General features: G+C 42.8%; 1 protein-coding gene across 1 annotated transcript in view; it reads left to right on the forward strand.

The window, feature by feature from the left end:
* Nucleotides 1-6709: 6709 nt before the first annotated feature.
* Nucleotides 6710-24775, forward strand: part of polrmt (polymerase (RNA) mitochondrial (DNA directed)) — a 104873-nt gene continuing 86807 nt past the window's right edge. The window contains exons 1-4 of the mRNA XM_072482096.1: nt 6710-6863; nt 12262-12360; nt 13307-14097; nt 15477-15610. Coding sequence (XP_072338197.1) covers nt 6740-6863; nt 12262-12360; nt 13307-14097; nt 15477-15610 — 1148 coding nt within the window. The 5' untranslated portion in view covers nt 6710-6739. The remainder of the gene's footprint in view (nt 6864-12261; nt 12361-13306; nt 14098-15476; nt 15611-24775) is intronic.

Raw genomic sequence — 24775 nt, forward strand, 5'->3', positions numbered from 1 at the left:
CTCATAAACGAGAAGGCAACTGGAGACTCCTATTAACCATCCCCTGTCAGAAAATATAGGGGTTTTATGGTCAGGCTCGGAAGAACATTTTTTAGATCACAATGAAATGAAAGGTTTTACACGGCACAGCAACTGTGCCTCCTACTGTCAGAAACAGTCATCACAAACGGAGTACAGCATCAGGTGAACTGTTTGGGGGAATACAGATAAACTTAATAGCTTTTCAGTAAATGTAAGGACCGGGATTCTCCAGAATCGTCGATCGGTTGCCCCCGATCGCGGGCCTGGCCACCGTGGAGGCCTCCCCCCGGAGTCGGCTCCCCCGCCCCCCCCCCCCCCCCCCCGCCAGGACAGCCAGAACGGCGAGGTCCCGCCGGGTAGGACCATATGCAAACCATGCCGGCGGGACTCGGTGGAACTCGCCGGGCACTCGACCCATCGAGCGTGGTGAATCGCCGTGGCGGCCGTGGCGACCGTGCCGACGCGATTGCCGCCGATTCTCCGGTCGCTGGAGAATCGACGGCCCTGCATCGGAGCGGCGTGGCAGGATTTGCGCTCCTCCACCCCCCCCCCCCCCCAACAATTCTCCGATCCGGCGCAGGTTCGGAGAATCCCAGCCAAGGTAAATTCAAGTAAGTGGAAAATAAGCAAACATTTGGATTTTAGGATTTGATCATAACCCCCCAAGTTTGGTTTCCATGAGGAGAGGTAGGGGGACATAGAAACATAGGAACAAGGAGCAGAAGTAGGCAATTTAGCCTCTCGGGCCTTCTCCGCCATTCAATCAGATCATGGCTGATCTCTCCCTGGTCTAAAAGCCATCTGCCACCTGTTCCCAATATCCCTTTAACCTGTTTTTTTAAAAATCAGAAATATATCTATCTCCTTCTTGAAACCAATTAACGATTCAGACTCCCCCGCACTATGGGGCAGCGAGTTCCACAAATTCACCACCCTCTGTGGGAAGTAGTTCCTCCTCATCTCAGTTTTAAATCTACCGCCTCTCAAGGGGTATTGCCTAAAATATTAGAGCCGGGCCTCCCAGGACATGAAATTAGGAAACACTTCGACACTACGAGATGGTAGAAATTGGAATTCTCTTCCACATTAATGCTAGATCAATTGTTCAATTTAAAATGGAGATTAAGAGGTTTATGTTAACCAAAGCTATTGAACAATATGTGGCAGAGGTGAGGGTATATGGAGTAAGGCCATAATCAGCCATGATTTGGATGAATGGCAGAAGAGGCTTCAGCGGTTAAATGGACGACTCCCATTCTTCATTCCTACATTTCCACTAAGATGCCATGGATTTCATCATTTCTGATCCATTTTTCAGTGATATTATATCAATTTTCTTTTTACCAATCTAACTTTCATACTTGAGATATTTGACCACCAGTTTATTTTATTTTTTCCATTTGTCTGTATCCGCACATAACAATTCAGAAAGGTGGATTGCAACCGACATGCATATTAATCAACAAGGCACAAAAAGTTGACTTGTTGCTTCGGAATAAATGTGTTCCTCCACTTGAGTCCACTTGCTATTGTGATGATCCAACTGCAGGCAACACTGCCACCCAGTGTTCACGAGGTTAAAGACAGTACAAAACACTTTGTCACAAATTGATGTTCAGAAATTAATTTTTGGGTTGTTTCTACGGATGGCCGACGAACGCGGCTGCAATTTTCTGGCGTTAAAACAAAGGGCGGGATTCTCTGGCCTCCCCAGACCCGTGATCCCCTGCAGTGAGTTGAATAGGCAGGCTAAGTTCTGGTGCATTCATGAACTGGTAATCATAGTTTGATGCTTTCCAAAGGAAACTAGGACTGGAATTCTCCGGCCATTTGCTGGCGGTGGGCTTCCTCCCCATCAGACACCTCCAATCAGACCGCCAACAGTGACCTCCATCAGAAACCCCCACAGAGAATACCGTCATCCTCCTATTACGATCCCTCCCAAACCTAACAGTGGCTAGGATGCTGGACCAAAACCCCAATATTATAGTTTATTTTAAGACTGTTTAGAAAGAATGATTTGCTCCAGGAGTGATTGCATGAAGAAATAGGGCTTTGGTATTTCTAAAACTAAGCAATATTAATCTTTTAACTTCACACCCAAAAAGAACAGATAAAAATGACCCCTTAACACAACTATACAATTTCCCATTAAGCACAAGTAAAGAAACATACAGCTATTAATCCGGTAGCAAAATTAGCAGGACATAGAGTAATATTTACTTCATAAAACAGATTTGGCTCCAGTTGGAACCCCTTCAGACTCTGGCTGAATATCTTCAAATAGATGCTTCAACTGTGCTGTTTCAGCCTCTTCCTCGTCTTCAGACAAGACTGCTCTGCTTTGAAATACTATTACTCTTTTCTTTTAACTATCATACCTGGAAAATAAATTGTAGACTCAGAGTCAGGCAGATCAGAACTTAGCTCCTCTCTCTCTCTCAAAGCTTCTGCAACCTGCCTCTCTAATCCTTTGAAAACTTCCCTTTGCCTTCCTTGGCTCCACCCAACAATGATCTCATCTCTCCCAAGCTGAAAAACAACTTATCTCGGCAGTCTACAAAAGCACATTAACTCCCCAGGGACTTCCCCAGGTAAACCGCTATGCATTAGCCCAGACTGAAAAACATATTCCTTCTCAATTGCATCTGCTGGCCACTAAAACCACCCAGGCCCTGCAGAACAGAATTCTTTTTAAACAAACACATTCTAACCCCATAATTTTACCCCTTATATTATCCACTACATTAGTAATCCAATTTTCTTAACATCTTCAAATCATCACATACTCCATCAGACGTCCCAATAGAGACCCCAATAGAGACCCATTATATAGTCCCCCATCACAACCCCCATCAGAGACCCCAAACATAGACCACCTCAGTCGCCCCTGCCTGAAAGGTGAAGAGCAGCCCAGGCAGTAGGGTGAAAAATATCATTGCTCTTTTACTGACCCTTCCCTAACATCTGCTGCCTCAGACAAAAGTGTTTAAAGCAGCAGCTGTTACAGGTGTCAGAGGCTTCCTTGAAAGCCAAATACACTTCAAAGGGCTTCAAACCACTTTACAGCCTTCAAAATGCAAATCTTCCATTCAAGCCACACACTTTGGAAGGAAGAATAAAGGAACTGAATATTATTTAAATGGAGAAAGACTGCAGAAAGTTGCAGTGCAGAGGGATTTGGAGGTCCTTGTGTATAAATCACAAAAAGCTAGCAAGCAAGTTCAACAGTTAATAGGGAAGGCAAATGGAATGTTAGCCTTTTTTTCAGAGAGCTGTAGAGGCTGGGTCATTAAGTATGTAATATGACAGAGGTAATTTGGACATTCTGAATTCTCCCTCAGTGTATCCGAACAGGCGCCGGAATGTGGCGACTAGGGGCTTTTCACAGTAACTTCATTGCAGTGTTAATGTAAGCCTACTTGTGACAATAAAGATTATTATTATATGTTCAAGGCTGAGACAGACAGATTTTTAATCAGTAAGGGAATCAAGGGTCATGGGGATAGGCGGGAAAGTGACGTTGCAGATTATTTTCCTCCGGGTGCTCCGGTTTCCTCCAACAGTCCAAAGATGTGCAGGTTAGGTGGGTTGGCTGTGCCAAATTGCCCCTTAGTGTCCAAAAATGTTTGGGTGGGGTTACTGGGTTCAGGGGATAGGGTGGAGGTGTGGGCTTAACTGGGTGCTCTTTCCAGGCAACACAGTGGCGCGGTGGTTGGCGCTGCTGCCTCGCGGCACTGAGGTCCCGGGTTCAGTCCCAGCTCTGGGTCGCTGTCCGTGTGGCGATTGCACGTTCTCCCCTTGTTTGCGTGGGTTTCACCCCCACGGCCGGGGGTGTGCAGGATAGGTGCATTGGCCATGCTGAATTGCCCCTTAATTGGAAAAAATGAATTAAGTAGGGTGCTCTTTCCAAGGGCCGTGAGCCGAATGGCCTCCTTCTGCATTGTAAATTCTATGTTGTGCACACAAGCCCCCATAAACAGCAATGTGACAATGATTGTGGATCTGTTATTTTTAGTAATGTTGATCGAGGGATACATATTGGCCAAGGCACCAGGGTTAACAGACGGAAAGGGGAAAAGTGTTCCCACTCATAAAAGGATCAAGAACGGGAAGCAACAGATTTTAGGTGATTTGCAAAGGAAGCAAATGCGATGTGAGAAAAAACCTTTTCACACAGCGAGTGGCTGGGGTCTGAAATGCGCGGCCTGGAAGTGTGGTGGAGGTGGGTTCAATCGAGGCATTCGAGAGGGTTTTAGATGACAATTTGAATAGAGACACGATGTTAGCCACTATGCTACCGTGCTGCCCTACACACTCTGTGGATTGTATTGCAGGACTCCACGAGACCGGTCCAGGAATAGGGACCTCATCTTCAGCATCCCTATGGTTTGATCCATCAAAGTGCGAGTAGCAGAATGACCCTCATTGTCTTGTCTCAGATGCACTCCTGTGGCCTCTTCACAGGCCTCATCAGCCACCTTCTCAATGGGTAGCCCCAGTCCCGAGGAGCCAACCCTGTAGCCTCTGTGGTCTGTCTGCAGAACAACTGCTTCTAACATTTACCTGTGAACCTGCCTGCCTCCCCCAAGTCAGCCCGAGTCAACCCCCCATCTCCCTCCGACTCTCCCCCAAGTCAATCCCAGTACCCCTGAGACAACTCTTGTCTCCCTGAGTCAGCCCCTGTACTCTCCCCTCTCAAGTATTGTGCCCGCGAGTCAACCCCTTCCCCCCCCCGCACCCCCCCCCCTCCCCCCCGAGTAAACCCTTTTCTCTCCCGACTCAGTCCTTGTGTCCCTCAACTCAACCCCGTAGACCCCGGCTAAAGCCTCGTGTCCCCCGAATCATGAAATAGATTCTTGATAAGCAAGCCGTGGTGAAGGTAATCAGGGGTAGTCAGGAATGTGAAGTTGAGGTTACAATCCGATCAGCCATGAGCTTATTGAATGGCAGAGCAGACTCAAGGGGCTGAGTGGCCCACTCCTGCTCCTAATTCGATATCCATTTCTCCTGCTATTCACTTTGCTGGACTGTGTAAATCAGCTGTTGTGTTTCTTGCATTATGACAGTGACCTCAAAGACATTTTCTACTGTGGATATCAACAATGCCATGCCACTGTTCCTGGCCAACATTCAATTCTGAACTAACACCTAAAACAGATGCAAAAGGATAACACTACAATGATGGAAATATGAAATAAAATATGAAAATACTCAGCATGTCCGGCAACATCTGCGTGGTGAGTTGACATTTCAGATCGATAACCTTTCATTCAGAACTCATCAGAACCAATCAAGTTAAATACATGGAATCATGCACTAATTAAAATAATCAAATTCAGCAGGTAACAGGGACGTAATGGATGGGATATGAAAAGAAGGAACAGGTAATTTGAATATGATTTGAATTCAAAAACAGCTGGAAAAAACCAGCAGGTCTGACAGGTTTGGGTGGTACGGTAGCACAGTGGTTAGCACTGTTGTTTCACAGCGCCAGGAACCTGGGTTTGATTCCTGGCTTGGTCACTGTCTGTGCGAAGACTGCACGTTCTCCCCGTGTCTGCGTGGGTTTCATCCAGTTGCTCCGGTTTCCTCCAAGTCCCGAAAGACGTGCTGTTAGGTGAATTGGACATCCTGAATTCTCCCTTTGTGTGCCCGAAAAGGCGCTGTAGTGTGGCAACTAGGGGTTTTCACAGTAACTTCTAAACCTACTTGTGGTACTAATGAAGATTAATATTATTAAGAAGTCACATTGAGCTCGAAAGGTTAACCGTTTCTCTCTTTACAGATGCTACCAGACCTGTTGAACCTTTCCAGCACACACTGTTTTTATTTCAAATTTGCAGCACGTGCAATGTTTTGCTTTTATTCTACTGTCGCAATTCCTTAATTACAGACACTGAAACTCATAGATTTCATCTTTCAATATGTAGAATAGAATAGAATTCCAACAGTGCAGAATGAATTAAATGAAAATCGCTTATTGTCACGACTAGGCTTCAATGAAGTTACTGTGAAAAGCCCCTCGTCGCCACATTCCGGCACCTGTTCAGGGAGGCTGGTACGGGAATTGAACCGTGCTGCTGGCCAGCGATTTAGCCCAGTGTGCTAAACCAGCCCCTCGGCAAGAAGGAGGCCATTCGACCAATCAGGTCTGCACCAACCATCCGAAGGAGAACCCTATCTAGACACATGCCCCTACCCTATCCCCGTAACCACACTTGCAAAAAAAAAATTAGAGTACCCAATTATTACTTTTTTTTTTCCAATTAAAGGGCATTTTAGCCTGACCAATCCATCGACCCTGCACATCTTTGGGTTGTGGGGGTGAAACCCACGCAGACACGGGGAGAATGTGCAAACCCCACACGGACAGTGACCCAGAGTCGGGATTCGAACTCGAGTCCTCAGCGCCATAGGCAGCAATGCTAACCACTGTGCCACAGTGCTGCCCTCCCCGTAACCACACAGTGCTAACCACCATGCCTCCATCTGCCTTTACTATGAACAGACAGAATAAAGCCAACTGGTTGTGCTTCAGAGGATTGGGGATGTGGAGCCACCCTCCCCACTCTGGTCCCAGTGCCACACGTGGCTCAGACCTGATGTGATGGTGGGTGTCACGTGCTTGACTGCGCGCAGGTCCTGCTGGGAGTTGTAGTTCCCCGGGCGGCAGGCCCCGCCCCCTAACAACCAAGATGGCGCCCTAGAGGAGGATATGTCGTTGCTGCGGCTCTACTCTTCCCGGAGCTCCGGCCCGGCTACCCTGAGGGAACTGCTGCACCTCCCCGCGGCCTGCCACCGCTGCCTGGAGCTCAGGAGGCACCCCGCTTGGAGCCCAGGTAATAAAAACCCGGGGCTCCGCCCGCTGTCGCTGGGGTTGAACCGGGCCGCCCCTGGCTGGGCTGGGGCTCCATGTGCCCCCCTCAGTGATCCATTAGACCCGACCATTACCGCCCACTCACCCACACGGGGCTGCCACTGTTTTGGGGAGGGGTGAAAGCTAACCCGTTCTTTTAACCCTCAGCTGTTAACAATAACAATATCTGGCCAGAAGTGAGTGAGGCTCATGGTCTCTGCCCTTTGCATTTAAATGTTTGTAAACCGCCCGCCAGCCTGGCTGAATGAGCAGGTGTTTCCTCCCATTAAAAACCTTTTGGGTGGGATTCACCGGCTGTTCATCCGGCGGGAAATTCCTGTACCGCGCTGGCGCACACGTTTCCTGGTGGCGAGGGGCGCTGCCACCTGCTGACAGCGGTGGGGCCAGTAGATCCCCGCTGACCGCCTCCCCCCCGAGGAATTTCTTCAGCCAGAGGGTGGTGAATCTGTGGAACTCTTTGCCGCAGAAGGCTGTGGAGGCCAAATCACTGAGTGTCTTTAAGACAGAGATATAGATAGGTTCTTGATTAATAAGGGGATCGGGGGTTATGGGGAGAAGGCAGGAGAATGGGGATGAGAAAAATATCAGCCATGATTGAATGACAGAGCAGACTCGATGCGCCAAGTGGCCTAATTCTGCTCCTATGTCTTAGGTAAATTCCGCCCCTTGTCTCCATTCCCCATCACAATCCTCTCTTCCTTCATTATCCAGGCACATCACTCCCTGGCAACTGTCAGAGACTGAATTAGACTCTGTAGCCCTGTACTCCATATGCTTCACCCAAAGTCTATGTATTTACATTGTGTATTTATTGTATGTCCTATGTTTTTCATGTATGGAACAATGCGCCTGGACTGTATGCAGAACAATACTTTTCACTGTACCTCGGTACACGTGACAAATCAAAATTCATTTGCCACACTGCTGTCACAGACCCCAAGATCAGCATCTGACCTCCTATTTGCAATTATGCTAAAACAGCCTATTTCACATTCCCCATCACAGAGTAGATTAGTGTCTGATTGGCTGAAGCTGCCCCCACCTTAATTGCTGAGAGGCAGTTATCTGGCAGTCACCTGAGGCCTGTTAAGGGGCACAAAGGTACACATTGTATTCTTCTCTTTGAAGTTTTAGTGAGAGTCATCCTAAAATCTGTATAAAAGACAGACAGAAACCGCACTTGGTAAGCATTGTGCTGTATTTTCGGTGGCCTAGTCCCACAGCTGTGGAATTTCTTTCCTCAGCCTCTCTACCCTTCTCTCCACTTTTGTTGATCATCTGACTTAATATATCACCAGGTGGTTCAATGTTAAATTTTGTTTAATAATGTCTCTGTGAAGTGCCTTGGTGTGCTTTATTATAATACATAAGGACCTATATAAATACAATACAGGATCAAGTTTTACTCCAATTTAGATTATAGTGATGAAATGATGCTACTTTTGTAAATAAGTCTGTTTTATTCACTTCGACCTGTTTGAAATATTTATCATTATTTCTTTATATTTATTATTGTAGTGTTCTGTCTTGGTTGATTCTGCGGATTTTAGTACAAGATGCTGTGGCTCGTTTTACTGCGATAAATTTGACATGCTAGACTTTTAACAGGCCAGAAGATAACCATCCATCCTGTCTCACCTGCACCCTTCAAAGTTATAAACAATTCTGTTCCTTTTCCTATTTATTTTTCAAACTTCTATCAAAGTAAATTTTAAGAATTATGAAAGCTTCTGTTCAGAAAGACTACATAGGTTGGCAACGCATTGGCTTTTAGAAAAATGTTTGATTTTCCTATTGGTTTTTGGAAGCTATCAAATTTTTCCTCATTCTTTGACTACTCTGATCTCTACCACCCTAGATTATGTTCCATCTTACTCAATGGCATAAAAAGTGTGGCGCAGCTTTGGCCGAATCTTAACTATGCAAAGTTTGAGCTTTTGTAGCAGCTGTATGATAGTTTATTTATTTACAATTTCTTTAAAATACTTAGAACATAAAACATTACAGCGCAGTACAGGCCCTTCGGCCCTCGATGTTGCACCGACCTGTGAAACCACTCTAAAGCCCATCTACACTATTCCCTTATCGTCCATATGTCTTATCCAATGACCATTTGAATGCCCTTAGTGTTGGCGAGTCCACTACTGTTGCAGGCACGCCCTTACTACTCTCTGAGGAAAGAACCTACCTCTGACATCTGTCTTATATCTATCTCCCCTCAATTTAAAGCTATGTCCCCTCGTGATAGACATCACCATCCGAGGAAAAAGGCTCTCACTGTCCACCCTATCCAATCCTCTGATCATAGAATTTACAATGCAGAAGGAGGCCATTCGGCCCATCGAGTCTGCACTGGCTCTTTGAAAGAGCACCCTACCCAAGCCCACACCTCCACCCTATCCCCATAACCCAGTAACTCCACCCAACACTAAGGGCAATTTTGGACACTAAGGGCAATTTAGCATGGCCAATCCACCTAGCCTGCACATCTTTGGACTGTGGGAGGAAACCGGAGCACCCGGAGGAAACCCACGCACACACTGGGAGAACGTGCAAACTCCGCACAGTGACCCAAGCCGGGAATCGAACCTGGGACCCTGGAGCTGTGAAGCAATTGTGCTAACCACTAAGCTACCGTGCTGCCCAACACTGTCCACAACACTGTCCGCACTGTCCACAACTCCACCAGCTTTAGTGTCATCTGCAAATTTACTCACCCATCCTTCTACTCCCTCCTCCTCCAGGTCATTTATAAAAATGACAATCTTGCATGCCTCAATTAAGTCACCTCTTAACTTTCTTCTCTCTAACGAAAACAGCCTCAAGCCCCTCAGCCTTTCATCATAAGATCTTCCCTCCATACCAGGTAACATTCTGGTAAATCTCCTCTGCACCCTTTCCAATGCTTCCATATCCTTCCTATAATGCGGCGACCAGAATTGCACGCAATACTCCAAATGCGGCCGCACCAGAGTTTTGTACAGCTGCAACATGACCTCATGGCTCCGAAACCCAATTCCTCTACCAATACAAGCTAACACACCGTACGCCTTCTTAACAACCCTCTCAACCTGGGTGGCAACTTTTAGGGATCTATGTACATGGACACCGAGATTTCTCTGCTCATCCACACTGCCAAGAATCTTACCATTAGCCCAGTACTCTGTCTTCCTGTTATTCCTTCCAAAATGAATCACCTCACACTTTTCTGCATTAAACTCCATTTGTCACCTCTCAACCCAGCGCTGCAGCTTATCTATGTCCCTCTGTAACTTGTAACATCACCGGCTTTAGTGTCATCTGCAAATTTACTCACCCATCCTTCTACTCCCTCCTCCTCCAGGTCATTTATAAAAATGACAAACAGCAATGGCCCCAAAACAGATCCTAGTGGTACACCACTAGTAACTGGACTCCAGTCTGAACATTTCCCAGCAACCACCACCCTTTGTCTTCTTCCAGCTAGCCAATTTCTGATCCAAACTGCTAAATCACCCTGAATCGCATGCCTCCATATTTTCTGCAGTAGCCTACCGTGGGGAACCTTATCAAACGCTTTACTGAAATCAATGTACACCACATCAACTGCTTTACCCTCATCCACCTGTTTCATCACCTTCTCAAAGAACTCAATAAGGTTTGTGAGGCACAACCTACCCTTCACAAAACCGTGTTGACTATCTCTAATCAAATTATTCCTTTCCAGATGATTATACATCCTATCTCTTATAAACCTTTCGAAGATATTGCCTACAACAGAAGTAAGGCTCACTGGTCTATTGTTACCGGGGTTGTCTCTACTCCCCTTCTTGAACAAGGGGACAACATTTGCTATCCTCCAGTCTTCTGGCACTATTCCTGTAGACAAAGATGACTTAAAGATCAAAGCCAAAGGCTCAGCAATCTCCTCCCTTGCTTCCCAGAGAATCCTAGGATAAATCCCATCCGGCCCAGGGGACTTATCTATTTTCACACTTTCCAGAATTGCTAACACCTCCTCCTTATGAACCTCAAGCCCTTCTAGTCTAGGAGCCTTAATCTCCGTATTCTTCTCGACAACATTGTCTTTTTCCTGTGTGAATACTGACAAAAGTTTTTGGCCATATTGGATAAGGCTTCCTTTTTCTCTCCGTCTCCATTTATAAAAAATCACTGTTCATTAGCATTTTCTACTTTTAGAAAAGTAATAAGTATCATGCGAGTTGTTCTCTGAGCAGCAGTTTCAGTGCCCATTTATGGAACTTTGACACCAGGCTTCCCATGGTGGTGCGGTTATTCATCGGAACTCGTGAGATCACCTTGCATAAGTCAATAGTTTCTGCTCATATGTTATAAAAATGGCGCTGTTGTGATATCGACCAGTCGGGCCAAAAAAGACATAGTTTTATTTATTTGTTATTCATAGCCCCACCAACTTTTCTGCTAAGCTGCCTGGATATGTGGTTGTGCAGCAGCCTGCAAGATGCTGTACAGGACTTGTTCCAAAGGATGTGCAAAAGACAAATAAATTGAAAAAACTGGCTGTGCACAGCTGAATTTTAACGGGAATATTTATCACTGTTACATATAAAATATCTTGCTAGTTCCTTTGGGGATTAGTTATGTGGGCAAAATTATGATTGCATTTTATTCTTATATATTGATATTGCAATGCCAAATTGATCATAACTACATACTCCACTATGTGAATTGTTCAACCCATTGAAACAGTGGCATTCAGGAATTGTTTTCATAAAGTACTTTCAGGGCAGCACGGTGGCGCAGTGAGTTAGCCCTGCAGCCTCATGGCGCCGAGGTCCCAGGTTCAATCCCGGCTCTGGGTCACTGTCCGTGTGGAGTTTGCACATTCTCCCCGTGTTTGTTTGGGTTTCACCCCCATAACACAAAGATGTGCAAGCTAGGTGGATTGGCCATGCTAAATTGCCCCTTAATTGGAACTATTTAATTGGGTATTCTAAATTTATTTAAAAAAATAAAGTACTTTCATTGCTTATATGTGTGTCTCTGATGTACTTAATTTTTAAACTAGTCTGCTAGTTAAACCAGGTGTTATATAAATGCAGGCACTTGTGTAGACACGAGATGTTCCTTTATTTATCGAAGGGCCGCAGGCAAAAATTACTTAAATTAAATCAGGGCAAATTGAGTACGTGAATATCGAGGCATTTTCCTCACAGCACAGAGGCAGCATTAATTACACACACAAGAAAACTGAACTACTGCCACAAATGAGCACTTTGCGTTACTGTTTTATGCATTTTGTAAGGTTCTGAATTTTTTTAAAAATAGGATTGGTAACTATTGATAGATATTCCTGGCTTTTGTGGACAGCATAGCTAAAAATGCAATTGTTCTTTCAGAGCGGTCTTGGGGTTTCTTCAGAAGAAATTACTCTTCTGTTATCTCTAAGAAGGATGATGGAAAGACTCAAACCTGGGAGAGAGCACGTTTGTTACAAGGTAAGTGTAAATAGGGAAAATTGAAGGGAGGAAGCAATATGTATGTTTCAGGAGCATATTTGCTTTATCGATCACTAGGAAATATCTTTCATGGGACTCTTTTGGCTTTTATACCAAGTCAAGAAATTTACTACCAAAATGCTCTAAATGATTGAAATTACATTAAGGCAATAGCTAGATCTATTTTATTTAAACTTATGTTGTGAGCTGGAATTTTTAAAAACTCCTTACACATAGAGTCAATGACCTGAAATACAAACTGCGATCATTCAACTTCTGAAATATTTTGTTGTAACTAAACTTTGTATTGCAAACAGAATAAGCATTTTTAAATTCTCAGGCATTCCTGCTTCTGTCTGTAAGATAAACAGAGATACCTGCTTACTGGTTTTAAAGCAGGCACTTTGTATTTAAAATTACAAGTTTGAGGAGTAGCAGTTTGTGTGAGGGGGCCTTGTAGGTAGATAATTTGGTTATGTTGAACCGTGGCCCGCTCTGCAAGGACACTCATCTCCTCGTCTAGGCTTGCTCATCTGTCTCTTTTGGGCTCTCCTGCATCACATGATTCTATGACCACCAACCTCTTGTTCCTGCTCTGTGATTTCTTCTGCTCCTGCATAATGTCGCCTGCTCCCGTCTTGGGAACTAGGACTGCTATTCCCTTCTCTTAGGCTTCATTCTCATGTCCCCTCGCTCGTGTTTCTTGTTTCGTGTGCACTGTTTCAGTAACAGTGTCACAAATAGTTTGTGTTAAAATTAAATTTCTTCCTCTAGCTAGCCATGCTATTAATGTGGCACCATACATGTGGGTCAGAGCATTTTTGATTGGTAAGTGCAGGAGTTGTCATGTTTTAACTGTACTTTTGTAGTATGTATTCTCTTCAATCATAATTGAAGTTTTTTTAGTGATATGTTTAAATTTCCTTGTTTCTACTTCAAATGACAGTTCTCAAAGCTCGAATGCAGCAACTTCAGGCAGATAATGTGACTGAAGTGAAATGTACAGAGGTACAGTTTGTGAACCGAATGAATGTCATTCATCTAGAAAGTCACACCGGGACAGAGAATCATACTTTTCTACCAGATAGTAAATTAAATAAATCTATTAACCCGAACACTGTAGCTCTTGTAAAAGAAAAGTCAGCCAAAGAGCAGATGGACAAAAAGTGTCACATGGAAACAATAGTTCCAAAAACTACCTCAGCTCCGAGCAAATGGATAGAAAAATTAGACAAAGAAAAACGCAACAAAACCAGAAGACAACTTAATATTGTGAAAAAAATGAAAGAATCTCAGCCATTGTCCAGCACTCAAAATGTTACTGGTGCTAAGTCCACAGGAACTGGCAGGAAAAGTACATCAAAAGACAAGACTGCAAAGACTCCAGTGGCACACAGAGCCAGTTCTTCAGTAACGAGTAAATCACGTGCAGTTCAGCCAGATACCAAGTCCAGTGCATTACATGATTTTTCAGTGGAAGCTGTTCTTGCTGAAGTGGAACACCTCGACCAACAGCTTAATAATTGGGAGCCTTCTGCTAAACTGCTGGAAGATGAAGAAGGCAACAAATATGGTGACGCCCAGCGAAATATTTTATCTTATATTGAGGCTTGTGTATTCACCAATGATCTGGATAGAGCTCATCAATGTGTCATGTTCCATCACCGGATTCTTACTCGCCGGAAGCAGTTAAATATTACGATTTACAGTGCTTTAATGCATCTATGGGCTAAAAAGGTTAGTAGATTTATCGGTAATAAATTTATGCCACTGTTTACTCTGAAGCACTATTCCTGGGTTTCTCTGTTTTTATGAACTTCAAACTTAATGATATCACTGCCACTTGTATAAAAGCACTCTTGCTTCATAAGAAGGGTTTTTGAGACTGCTGCTGTTTTGTATATACAATTAAATTTGTTAACTACAATTGTTAAAGTCTTAGTGGTCAAGAATCCACAAAGTGCCTGTGGTGTAGTTTGACGTTAATTGATAATTTTACTAACAGCCACTGATGGTGCAGCAGGTTGTGCTCATCCAAAGAAGGATGTTAAGATGCCTTGTTGGGGCTGAGTAGAGCAGAGTAGTTGCCTTACCTGACCTTGGGGCTCATTGTACCGACATTGGATATTACAAGTGGAAAGAGTGCCATTTCCCAGCACTAATGTCCCTTGACTTTATGAGCACAGTATTTCAGGAAAGAAAGAGGGGGAGGATAACCGCGTAATTGTTGTCAGGATGATTAGTCATGCTTTTTAACCTAATTAATGCTGTTGTGTCAAGCATTCATAGCACACTGGGCTAAATCGCTGGCTTTTAAAGCAGACCAAGGCAGACCAGCAGCACGGTTCAATTCCCGTACCAGCCTCCCCGAACAGGCGCCGGAATGTGGCGACTAGGGGCTTTTCACAGTAACTTCATTGAAGCCTACTCGTGACAAGCGATTTTCATTTCATTTTTCATTTGGAAGAAGTGATGCAGAGGTTAGGGTCATTGCTCATTACTGCTCTGGACATGAACTGGAGAGCTCCAGCTTCACGGGGGGAAAAATTCGAAATTTGTCCCATCCAGTAATTAATTTTTAAAAAAATCTTTATCATCACAAGCAGGCTTTCATTAACACTGCAATGAAGTTACCGTGAAAAGCCCCTAGTCGCCATATTCCGGCGCCTGTTCGGGTACACGGAGGGAGAATTCAGAATGCCCAAATTACCTAACAGCACGTCTTTCCGGACTTGTGGGAGGAAACCGGAGCACCCGGAGGAAACCCACGCGGACACCGGGAGAACGTGCAGATTCCACACAGTGACCCAAGCCGGGAATTTAACCTGGGACCCTGGCGCAGCTCAGCAGCCCACTTCCCAAGGCTATTTCTAGTATTTGGTAGCTCAGTTAATATTCCTGTTCTGTTAATTTGAGGGAAAACATTGTTGTTTTTCAAATCGCAGCTGCAGTTTTGTTCTTGTTATTTCTCATTCACATTTTCTGTTCCATCATTCTCCTTTAGCTCCTCTTCGTTTTCTAACCATTTCACTGATTTTGCCCATGTTCCCCTCTTTTTGTTTGATTGAAGAATAGGTCAGGGTGGTCAGGAAAGTAACCTCATGGTTTGCTTGCAGGGTTCATTAAATCAGATCAGCAAGCTTTTCAGCCTGGTGGAAGAAGCAGAACTGAAGCCTAATTTGGACTGCTATATGGCAGCATTGGAGTGTATGGGACGCATGGAAAACTGCTCATCCCGTGTGATTGAGAGGTAAGCAGTGATAGTAAAAATCAGGAAAAATATGTCACAGGAACAATAATACTGTGAATTGTTCTAACTCTTGCACACCGGCAGCACGGTGGCTGAGTGGTTAGCACTGCTGTCTCACGACGCAGGGGACCCGGGTTCGATCCTGGCCCCGGGTCACATTCTCCCCGCGTCTGCTTGGTCTCACCCCCACAACCCAAGGATGTGCAGGGCAGGTGGATTGGCCACGCTAAGTTGCCCCTTAATTGGAAAAAAAAGAATTGGGTACTCTAAATTTAAATCTTAAAAAGAACTCTTGCACATTCTCATTGGCGTACAATCTACAAAATAGCCCAGTGAAAAATGCGCATTGACTGCAGCAGAATAGGTTTCACCTGCCTGGGCCGGAATTTTCCAGCCGTTGGGATTATCTTTTCCATCCGCAGGTTTCCCAGTGGCATGGGATGGTTTCAATGGGAAGTCCCATTGACGAGCGGTGGGAAGAGAAAATTCTGCCGCCAGTGAACGGCGTACCACCGAAAAACACGCGGCTCGGGGACCGGAGAATCCTGCTCCTGTTGTCGGGGGAAACACTTGATTGAGGCCAACAATACCTAGAAATTTATCTCACAAGAATTGAACACCGTAAAACAGCAGCCATTGATGACATTTCCTCAGCTTATGGTTATATTTACAAACTCATTTGAATTTGCTTTTAGTACCTTTTCCACTGTTAACAAAATAATCTTTCACACCTGTTGGAGGGTGGAGTGCATGGATATACAGTCTTCTTCAGGAAATTAATTATGTTAGAAATGCAGTGTGGCTTATGCTCAAGGAATTCAACTGGGGTGAAACACAACTGCAGTTAATTTGGTGTTTATCTCTCCCCAGGCTAAAATGTTTTTTGGCTTGGAGATTAACTATATTGAATATCACACTTGTGTACAGTACCAATACTTGAATGTACTTGTATCAAATTATTTGCTTGTTCAGCAAGACATCAGAGCTGCTACTTAAAATAGGAAATTTGGAAAATTAATATGAGCACATTAAGCATTGTATGATAACATTAATAAAGAATAAGTTCCAGCCTCATTACTTATTTATCGGCTTCGAGAGAACATTGAAAGTAAATGTGTTGAGGCAGTCAGTATATGTTGGAGTCTGGGTGTGATAACCTGAAACCAGCCTTAAATTTGTTGTATGTATTTTCTTTATATGAATTGTATTACTGAATACTGTAGAAACATTTTATGCATTTTGTGTGGCAATGTATTTCTCCTGCTTTTCCTTGAGTTGACTGACAATGTATTTCTCCTGCTTTTCCTTGAGTTGACTAGCCAGAATTTGCTAGACACGGTGATGCACTTTCACTTTTCCTTCTCTGTTCATAGAGTCACTTCTAGTGTACTCCAAAACTCTAAAATTGGACCCCTCATATGCGTCATGCACATGGTGCTTCTTGGCAACATCATTTGAAAACATAGGGTCAGCTTCCACAGTGCTGTTAGGAAGGTTGTTCCAATTTTTTGACCCAGCAACAGTGAAGGGATGGCAACATAGCTCCAAGTCAGGATGTGTGGCTTGGAGGAAACTTTGGAAGTGGTGTTCCCATGTGCCGGTAGCCCTGGTTCTAGGTGATAGAGGTCGCAGGTTTGGAAAGTACTGCCAGAGGAATTTTGATGATTTGTTGCAACATGTTTTGTACATAGTGTATGCTGCTATCACTGCATCAGTAGTGGAGGGAGTGAATGTTTAAGGCGATGGATGGAGTGCCGACCAAGGCTGACTGCTTTGGTCTGGATCCTATCGAGCTTCTTGGGTGTTGTTGGAGCTGCATTCACCTGGGTCAGTGGAGAATATTCCTTTGCACTCCTGATAAGTGCCGCAACTGGAAGTCATCAGTCTTCTACTGCATCCCTTTTTCTCCTTCAAACCTCTTTCTCTGCTCCTATTTCTTCTTAGCTGGAACTTCACCCTGTCCCTTGTCTGGGACTGTTCTTGATTTATGTTGCAGCCTTCCCAGTCACATGATCCTAGTTTTCACACCTTTTTGGGGGGGCAGGTGCACCGCTGTCAGCTTGGCCAAGCCCTTAACTGCCAGATTGAACATCTGCTGCCTGCACAATTTACATAGATGATTTGGAGTTGGAGACCAAGGGCAATGTGTCCAAGTTTGCAGACGACACTAAGATAAGTGGTAAAGCAAAAAGTGCAGAGGATACTGGAAGTCTTCAGAGGGATTTGGATAGGCTAAGTGAATGGGCTAGGGTCTGGCAGATGGAATACAATATTGACAAATGTGAGGTTATCCCTTTTGGTAGGAATAACAGCAAAAGGGATTATTATTTAAATGATAAAATTGTAAAACATGCTGCTGTGCAGAGAGACCTGGGTGTGCTAGTGCATGAGTCACAAAAAGTTGGTTTACAGGTGCAACAGGTGATTAAGAAGGCAAATGGAATTTTGTCCTTCATTGCTAGAGGGATGGAGTTTAAGACTAGGGAGGTTCTGCTGCAATTGTATAAGGTGTTAGTGAGGCCACACCTGGAGTATTGTGTTCAGTTTTGGTCTCCTTACTTGAGAAAGGACGTACTGACACTGGAGGGTATGCAGAGGAGATTCACTAGGTTAATCCCAGAGCTGAAGGGGTTGGACTACGAGGAGAGGTTGAGTAGACTGGGACTGTACTCGTTGGAATTTAGAAGGATGAGGGGGGATCTTATAGAAACATATAAGATTATGAAGGGAATAGACAGGATAGATGCGGGCAGGTTGTTTCCACTGGCTGGTGAAAGCAGAACTAGGGGGCATAGCCTCAAAATAAGGGGAAGTAGATTTAGGACTGAGTTTAGGAGGGACTTCTTCACCCAAAGGGTTGTGAATCTATGGAATTCCTTGCCCAGTGAAGCAGTAGAGGCTCCTTCATTAAATGTTTTTAAGATAAAGATAGATAGTTTTTTGAAGAATAAAGGGATTAAGGGTTATGGTGTTCAGGCCGGAAAGTGGAGCTGAGTCCACAAAAGATCAGCCATGATCTCATTGAATGGTGGAGCAGGCTCGAGGGGCCAGATGGCCTACTCCTGCTCCTAGTTCTTATGGATCGAGCATGTGCCAAACCCTGAGGCCTGGCATGTCAGGATTTGGCATTCCTCACCCTCACTCCAGGCGATGGCAAGTTGCATCTCATCAGATGATGGTTAGGTTCTTATTGGAGATTGGCTGGCACTTGTATGGTATGAATGTTACTGACCACTTAATCAACTCCAGTTTGAATGTTGTCCAGGCCTTTCTGAATGGGGTCACAAGAGTTGCAGATTGTAATGAGCATTGTGCTGATGGCTCTCAGGTTTATATGTTCTCCATCAATTAAAAGGAGTTGCCTGGAGCAGCTAAAATTTATTACAACTGAATGTTTGCAAAACTAAAGCTATCTTTTTGACTTCTGCAACATCTTGACTTTAGCAACTTCCCGAGCTGCCACCTTGGATAAATCGGAAGATATATATATCCCCTATTTTTTCCATTACTATCACATAAGCTTTAATCCATAGCTTCTCTAATTCTTTGCTCAATGCTATCGCCAGTTCACAAGTTACAGCTAATTTAGCATGATGCATTCATATCCTTGTCTGCACAAAGTATGGTTTGCTGATCACGCCTTCCTTCTCTCAAGCCTCACTGCCTCTTTGTACTGCAGTGAGCTAATGCCAGAATTGTTGCCTCATTTTCAAATTCCTGCACGGCTCCCATAATCTTTTGTGAGTGACCTGGTCCAGCCTTGTATGTCTACACATCCTAGCCCATGACCGATTGTCTTTCACCCCCTCAGTTTCTTCATCTGCTCATTTACCACTTTGTAAACTCGTTGGCGAATTCTTCTGGCCTCACCATTTCTTTCTCAACATTCAGAAACCATTTCAAATCTTTACTTTTCAAACTGCTTTTCACCAATGTAAATGTAGCAAACCACTGGATCTATGGTATCATCCTGCAGTCTATGCTGGTATCAAATATATCCTGAAAAAAAGCCGTAAAAGTGGCTCTTCCAACGACCACCACCCAAAACCTCAACACACACACCTAGGAAGAGTGCCAGATCTGATTAGAATCCTACCTGACGTGTTAACAGTTACTTTTGGAATTCTGATTACATTTCCAGCATGTTCTAATTATATTGTATAAAAAATGTATTCTTTCTTAGCAATAATCACATAGAAGGGACAAATAATTTCAAATAACTCTGATTTACTACTAAATGTCTACTTGGTGTTTTTATACACCTCACTCCACTCCCAATTTTGTGTGAATGGGGGAATCGTGAATGTGGCGAAGTTCTGGATCTGTCCTTCTGTTGGCGACTGTTTAGAAAGACAACTTTGTATAGGCATTTCACCTCAAAGGCTATAACAAAGTTTTAAAAGTTAATTAAGTAATTTAAAATGTAATTCGGAATATTATTTCCACAAACGCACACAAATTTGTGCACAGTAAATAACCATAAATGGAAATATTACAAATGGCCAGTTAATCAGATTTTTGCTGCCGTTAGTCGAGCAATAAATGTTGGCCAGTGCACTAGGGGATTTCTTCTGCTGTTTGAATAGCACCATAGAATTCCATAATCTTGGTCTAACATTTTTTAAAAATAGAACCTCAAGCAAGATAGCACTGCCTCAGTAGTGCACTGAAGTATCAGTCAGTCTTGGCAAAATTTTGAAACTCACAGTTAACAGGGCTACCCCTGAGTCCATTTAACTTGTTAGGATAGCAGATGAGAACCACAAACAATTTTTCCATTTGTAAAGCTGTGAAGAGGATACTCCACCCCAGGAGTGATGACTCTGACCAATAGGTATATTTTATGTTAAAGCAAACTTTAATTTAAACACAGAATTAACCACGTTGGCATCAAAGAAATGGCTTTACAGTTATCAGTTAAATAGTTCTTAAATAAAAGGAGCAACCTAAACTTGCTATCTACACCTCCCACTAATTCCAATACAGTTCAAATGCCAATTATAAATAAAGTTAACAAAACAGGTTATTTGCTTAACTATGTAGATATGTTTGGAAAGAGATCCTTTCAAGAGCAGATCCAGCACACTTCTGTCTTGTCAGAATCAAATCCTATGGCAAACTGCTGATCAATTTAAAATCTTATAACAAACTGCAAAACTACAGACTGACCTGCCAATAATTACATCATCTGTATACCACTAAGTTCCATGACCTGCTTAGCTAGGACTAAATACAATCTTCATAAATTATCTACACTCCAGGGAACCATCCAAAATATAGACAATATTCCAATATGTCCTTTATCTGTAGCCAAGTAAGTGGCTGGAATGAATGATGACCTCATCTTTTACGACTCTTTAATTATTGCTTTAGTAAACACACTGCCTGTATGTATTTTAAACAAGAGCTTTTCATAACATTATTGCCACAAATATGACATTTCTATCAATTTCTTATATTCATCACACCCTCCCCTTAAAACAAATGAACCAGTGATATGAGAAGATGGCTTCATGTTCCAAAGCCTTTTTAACTTTAAACAGCACTCATTATAAATACTGTTTAGAATGATACTGATACATATCTTGTCATATTTCTTCATGCAAATTTAAACATCCCTATAGTCCATTTCAATCTTCCTTTCCCAACTTTGAATGTTTAATTCATGTTACATCTCAAAGTCATGATAAAGCGGGGCAGCACGGTGGCTCAGTGGTTAGCCCTGCAGCCTCACGGCGCCGAGGTCCCAAGTTCGATCCCGGCTCTGGGTCACTGTCCGTGTGGAGTTTGCACATTCTCCCCGTGTTTGCGTGGGTTTCGCCCGCACAACCCAAAGATGTGCAGGGTAGGTGGATTGGCCACACTAAATTGCCCCTTAATTGGAAAAAATGAATTGGGTACTCTAAATTTATTTTTAAAAAGTCATGATAACGCTTTGCAATCATATGTTTTCTCTTCCTGCTACATATATAATTTTCAAGTTAAATGGTTGTAGCAATAAGCTTCATCTAAACAGTCTTGCATTTCTATCTTTAAATTACTCCAAAAACTTCAATGATTATCACTGTTTAAACAGTTGCCTCTGATGAATTGTTAGCAACATAAATGTCAAAATATTGCAACATCAATTTCAAACTCTATGTCACCTTCTCGTTTGTCAAATACTTCTTTTGATAATTATTTCCTTTCTGGATAAATAACCCAACAGGTCTTTTTATACCGTCCGCATCTTTTTGTTACGGCCACATCACTCGCATCAATTGCCACGTTAAATTGCTCGGCATAATTAGGTGTTGCCAAAACTGGTGCGGGGGTTAGTACAGTTTTCAGATTGTCAACTGTGTCCTGACATTCGGACATCCAGTAAAATTTCCAGTTCTTTTTTAAATGATCAGTCAATGGAGTAACCACACTGCTGAAATTTGGCACAAATGTCATGCCCAGAAATCTCAGAGCTTCTCGTTGATGGTATTGGAAACTCCCAATAGCTTTCATTTTCACGTTTTGTGGAGCCATCTGACCATATCCAATAGCATGACCTAAGAATGTGACTTGGGCTTTCGCAAACTCAATTTTAGTTTGGTTTACCACCAAGCCAGCCTCCTGTAGTCTTGGTAAAATAATTTTAATCGACCATGTTATGAAAAATTGCATGTTTATATGTGAAACAGTCTACAGCTGCATTTATGGAAGAATTATAATCTCAAAGTAAAGTGGTAGTACATACTGATGCTAAAATTGCATAAGAAATCTAGAATCAAAAAAATAACCACCTCTAAAGGGAAACTGAGCTGCATACCCTGTCTCTTTGCTTTACAGATGGGTCACACTCTGACTCCAGGTTTGCACTGCGATGCCCTTGGCATGAAATTAACTTGCAGCTGGTGACAAGAGTGGACTTGGTAATATGTACTTGTTTTACCCACTAGATGGCTGCTGTGATCTTTGTACCTAACTGGGGAATTAGTTGAGTATTTGATTACATGCTGTAATCAGTGCTCTCCTTTAATTAGTGTTCATTGAGGACTTCTTAAAGTGTTTCCTTGACTTAATTTCAGTAGTCACCATCAGCTTGTGTATCCTCCCAGTGTTCTGTTTCCTGCATTTTCAAACGACCTGACATAAGTGATATGAAGGACGACATAAAAATAATGGTAAAATTGCAGTAAATGAACATACTGTTTGTTCAAGCTAGAACTATGCTGAGTGGGAAACATTCACTCATGAATCTTTTGATGCAAAACACATGATGTATTCACATCTGGCGCATTGCGATTAGTGGATTTCAACTGCTTGTTGAATCAGCTACTCATTTTACCATAAATGATTATTTCAGTTGATACATTTATAGTTGTACTCACTGATTAGTTCAATACTGAGAACGGCTGCCATGGTCTCTGCCATGAAATATCGTGCTGGTGAGGTGTCACAGTAGGCAGAATCAAACCACGTATAGTGCTGTCAAACTATTGAAATCTTTTTAGCTGTCAACAGTTTAAAAGTATTTTAGAAGGCAGAGTATGTTGTCATATGTGTTAGAAATTTAGAGATGGGTTTTCTATTGGTTTTCTATTATGCAAAATTCACTGAGGTCTAAATGGTGATTGGCTAAGGAAAATAATGTACTTTGACTTTTGGGGAATTTTCAATATGGTGCTAAATTATATGTACAGAGATTACAGGCCATTCATATGGGATAGAATGGGTGGCAGATCGTTTTTTGGGACATCTGCTTCACATTTTTTTAAACTGCAGGTAGTCCATAAAGGGGCCAGTTTATTGTTGCTGGGTAGAAGTCTGGAAATGGTTGCAAAGTCGCAGCACATCCCTGTTTCAGATTACTTGAACTTGCATCTGTGATGAATTATGGAAAACAGGGATGACTTGATGGGATACCAGGGTACCCTGTTACCAGGTGAACAATATGTTATTTAGAAGGGAATTAGAATTTTGGTCTCAAAACATACACTTCTTCCAAGTGACAGCACTGGCTTAGAAAGCAACAGCCGCATCTATAGTTCACTTTTAGAATTTTTAATTTAGTTGTACTTTATTTCAACAGTGTACTGAAATACATTCATAATGAAAAATATATTAGATGATCTAAGTATTGGCATCCAGTAGATGTTCGTAGAGACTAGTCTTTCTGTGATGAGCTGTAGAATTACCTTGTGCATTCATGGATAATTGTGACTTTGGATTGCAGACATGGTTGTGTGTGTGAGGGCTGCCCAAGATTGGTACAAACAAAGCTATTTTGCATTTTTCTTTTCATCGTCCTTCTCTAAATAATACAAAAGAAGAATGTTATGATATGGCATGTGATAGTTGCCAGGCTGACAAAATCCCAAAGGGAAACGTGATCAAGCTATCCTAACAATGTAACATTTGTATTTTATTATGAAAAGATACGTGTACCGTAGTCGGGAGTAAACATTTTAATACCACTTTTGGAAATTTTAAATATTAATTGGAATATTTATTAAGAAAAGGAAACTTAAACACAGAAGATTACATTTACACAGTTAAAACCTAGTGTTACAAACATTTCCTAAAAGATTTCTACTCAGTTAGACTTGCATATAAACACCCCTTTTCAGGCAACATTCCCTATAGATTCCTAATCTGTTAAATATCCAGTAATATTACACAAGGCACCCACTGTTGCTATAGGGGAAGTATTTCATAGGGCTTCTATTCCCCATCACGTGACGATGGAAATCCAAGGCTTGTAACAAAACTTTGCTTTCTGGAGCAAACAGATACCCCTCTGGGGATGGTTAGGGCCTACTTAATTCACTGAAATGAAAATCGCTTATTGTCAGAAGTCAAATGAAGTTACTGTGAAAAACTCCTAGTCGCCACATTCCGGCGCCTGTTCTGGGAGGCTGGTACGGGTGTGCTGTCCACGCACAGCACACTCTTCAGAATGTCACCTGGCCTCTCCTCTCATAGAGCTTTCAATCTTTCCTTAAATGTATTTTTTCTCTTTCATCGTTTAAACCGTTATTCTTAACTTTCTTTGGAAATTACATTTCCCCAGAATATAAAAATCTTTCATTTGTCTTTAAGGCCACTACTTTCGGCTAAAAATAAACTTAGTAAGAAATGTTTATATAGAACATAGTGTGGTAGGAGGCCATTCGGCCCATTGAGTCTGCACTG

The sequence above is a fragment of the Scyliorhinus torazame genome, chromosome 18 (genome assembly GCF_047496885.1).
Source record: "Scyliorhinus torazame isolate Kashiwa2021f chromosome 18, sScyTor2.1, whole genome shotgun sequence".
NCBI lineage: Eukaryota > Metazoa > Chordata > Chondrichthyes > Carcharhiniformes > Scyliorhinidae > Scyliorhinus > Scyliorhinus torazame.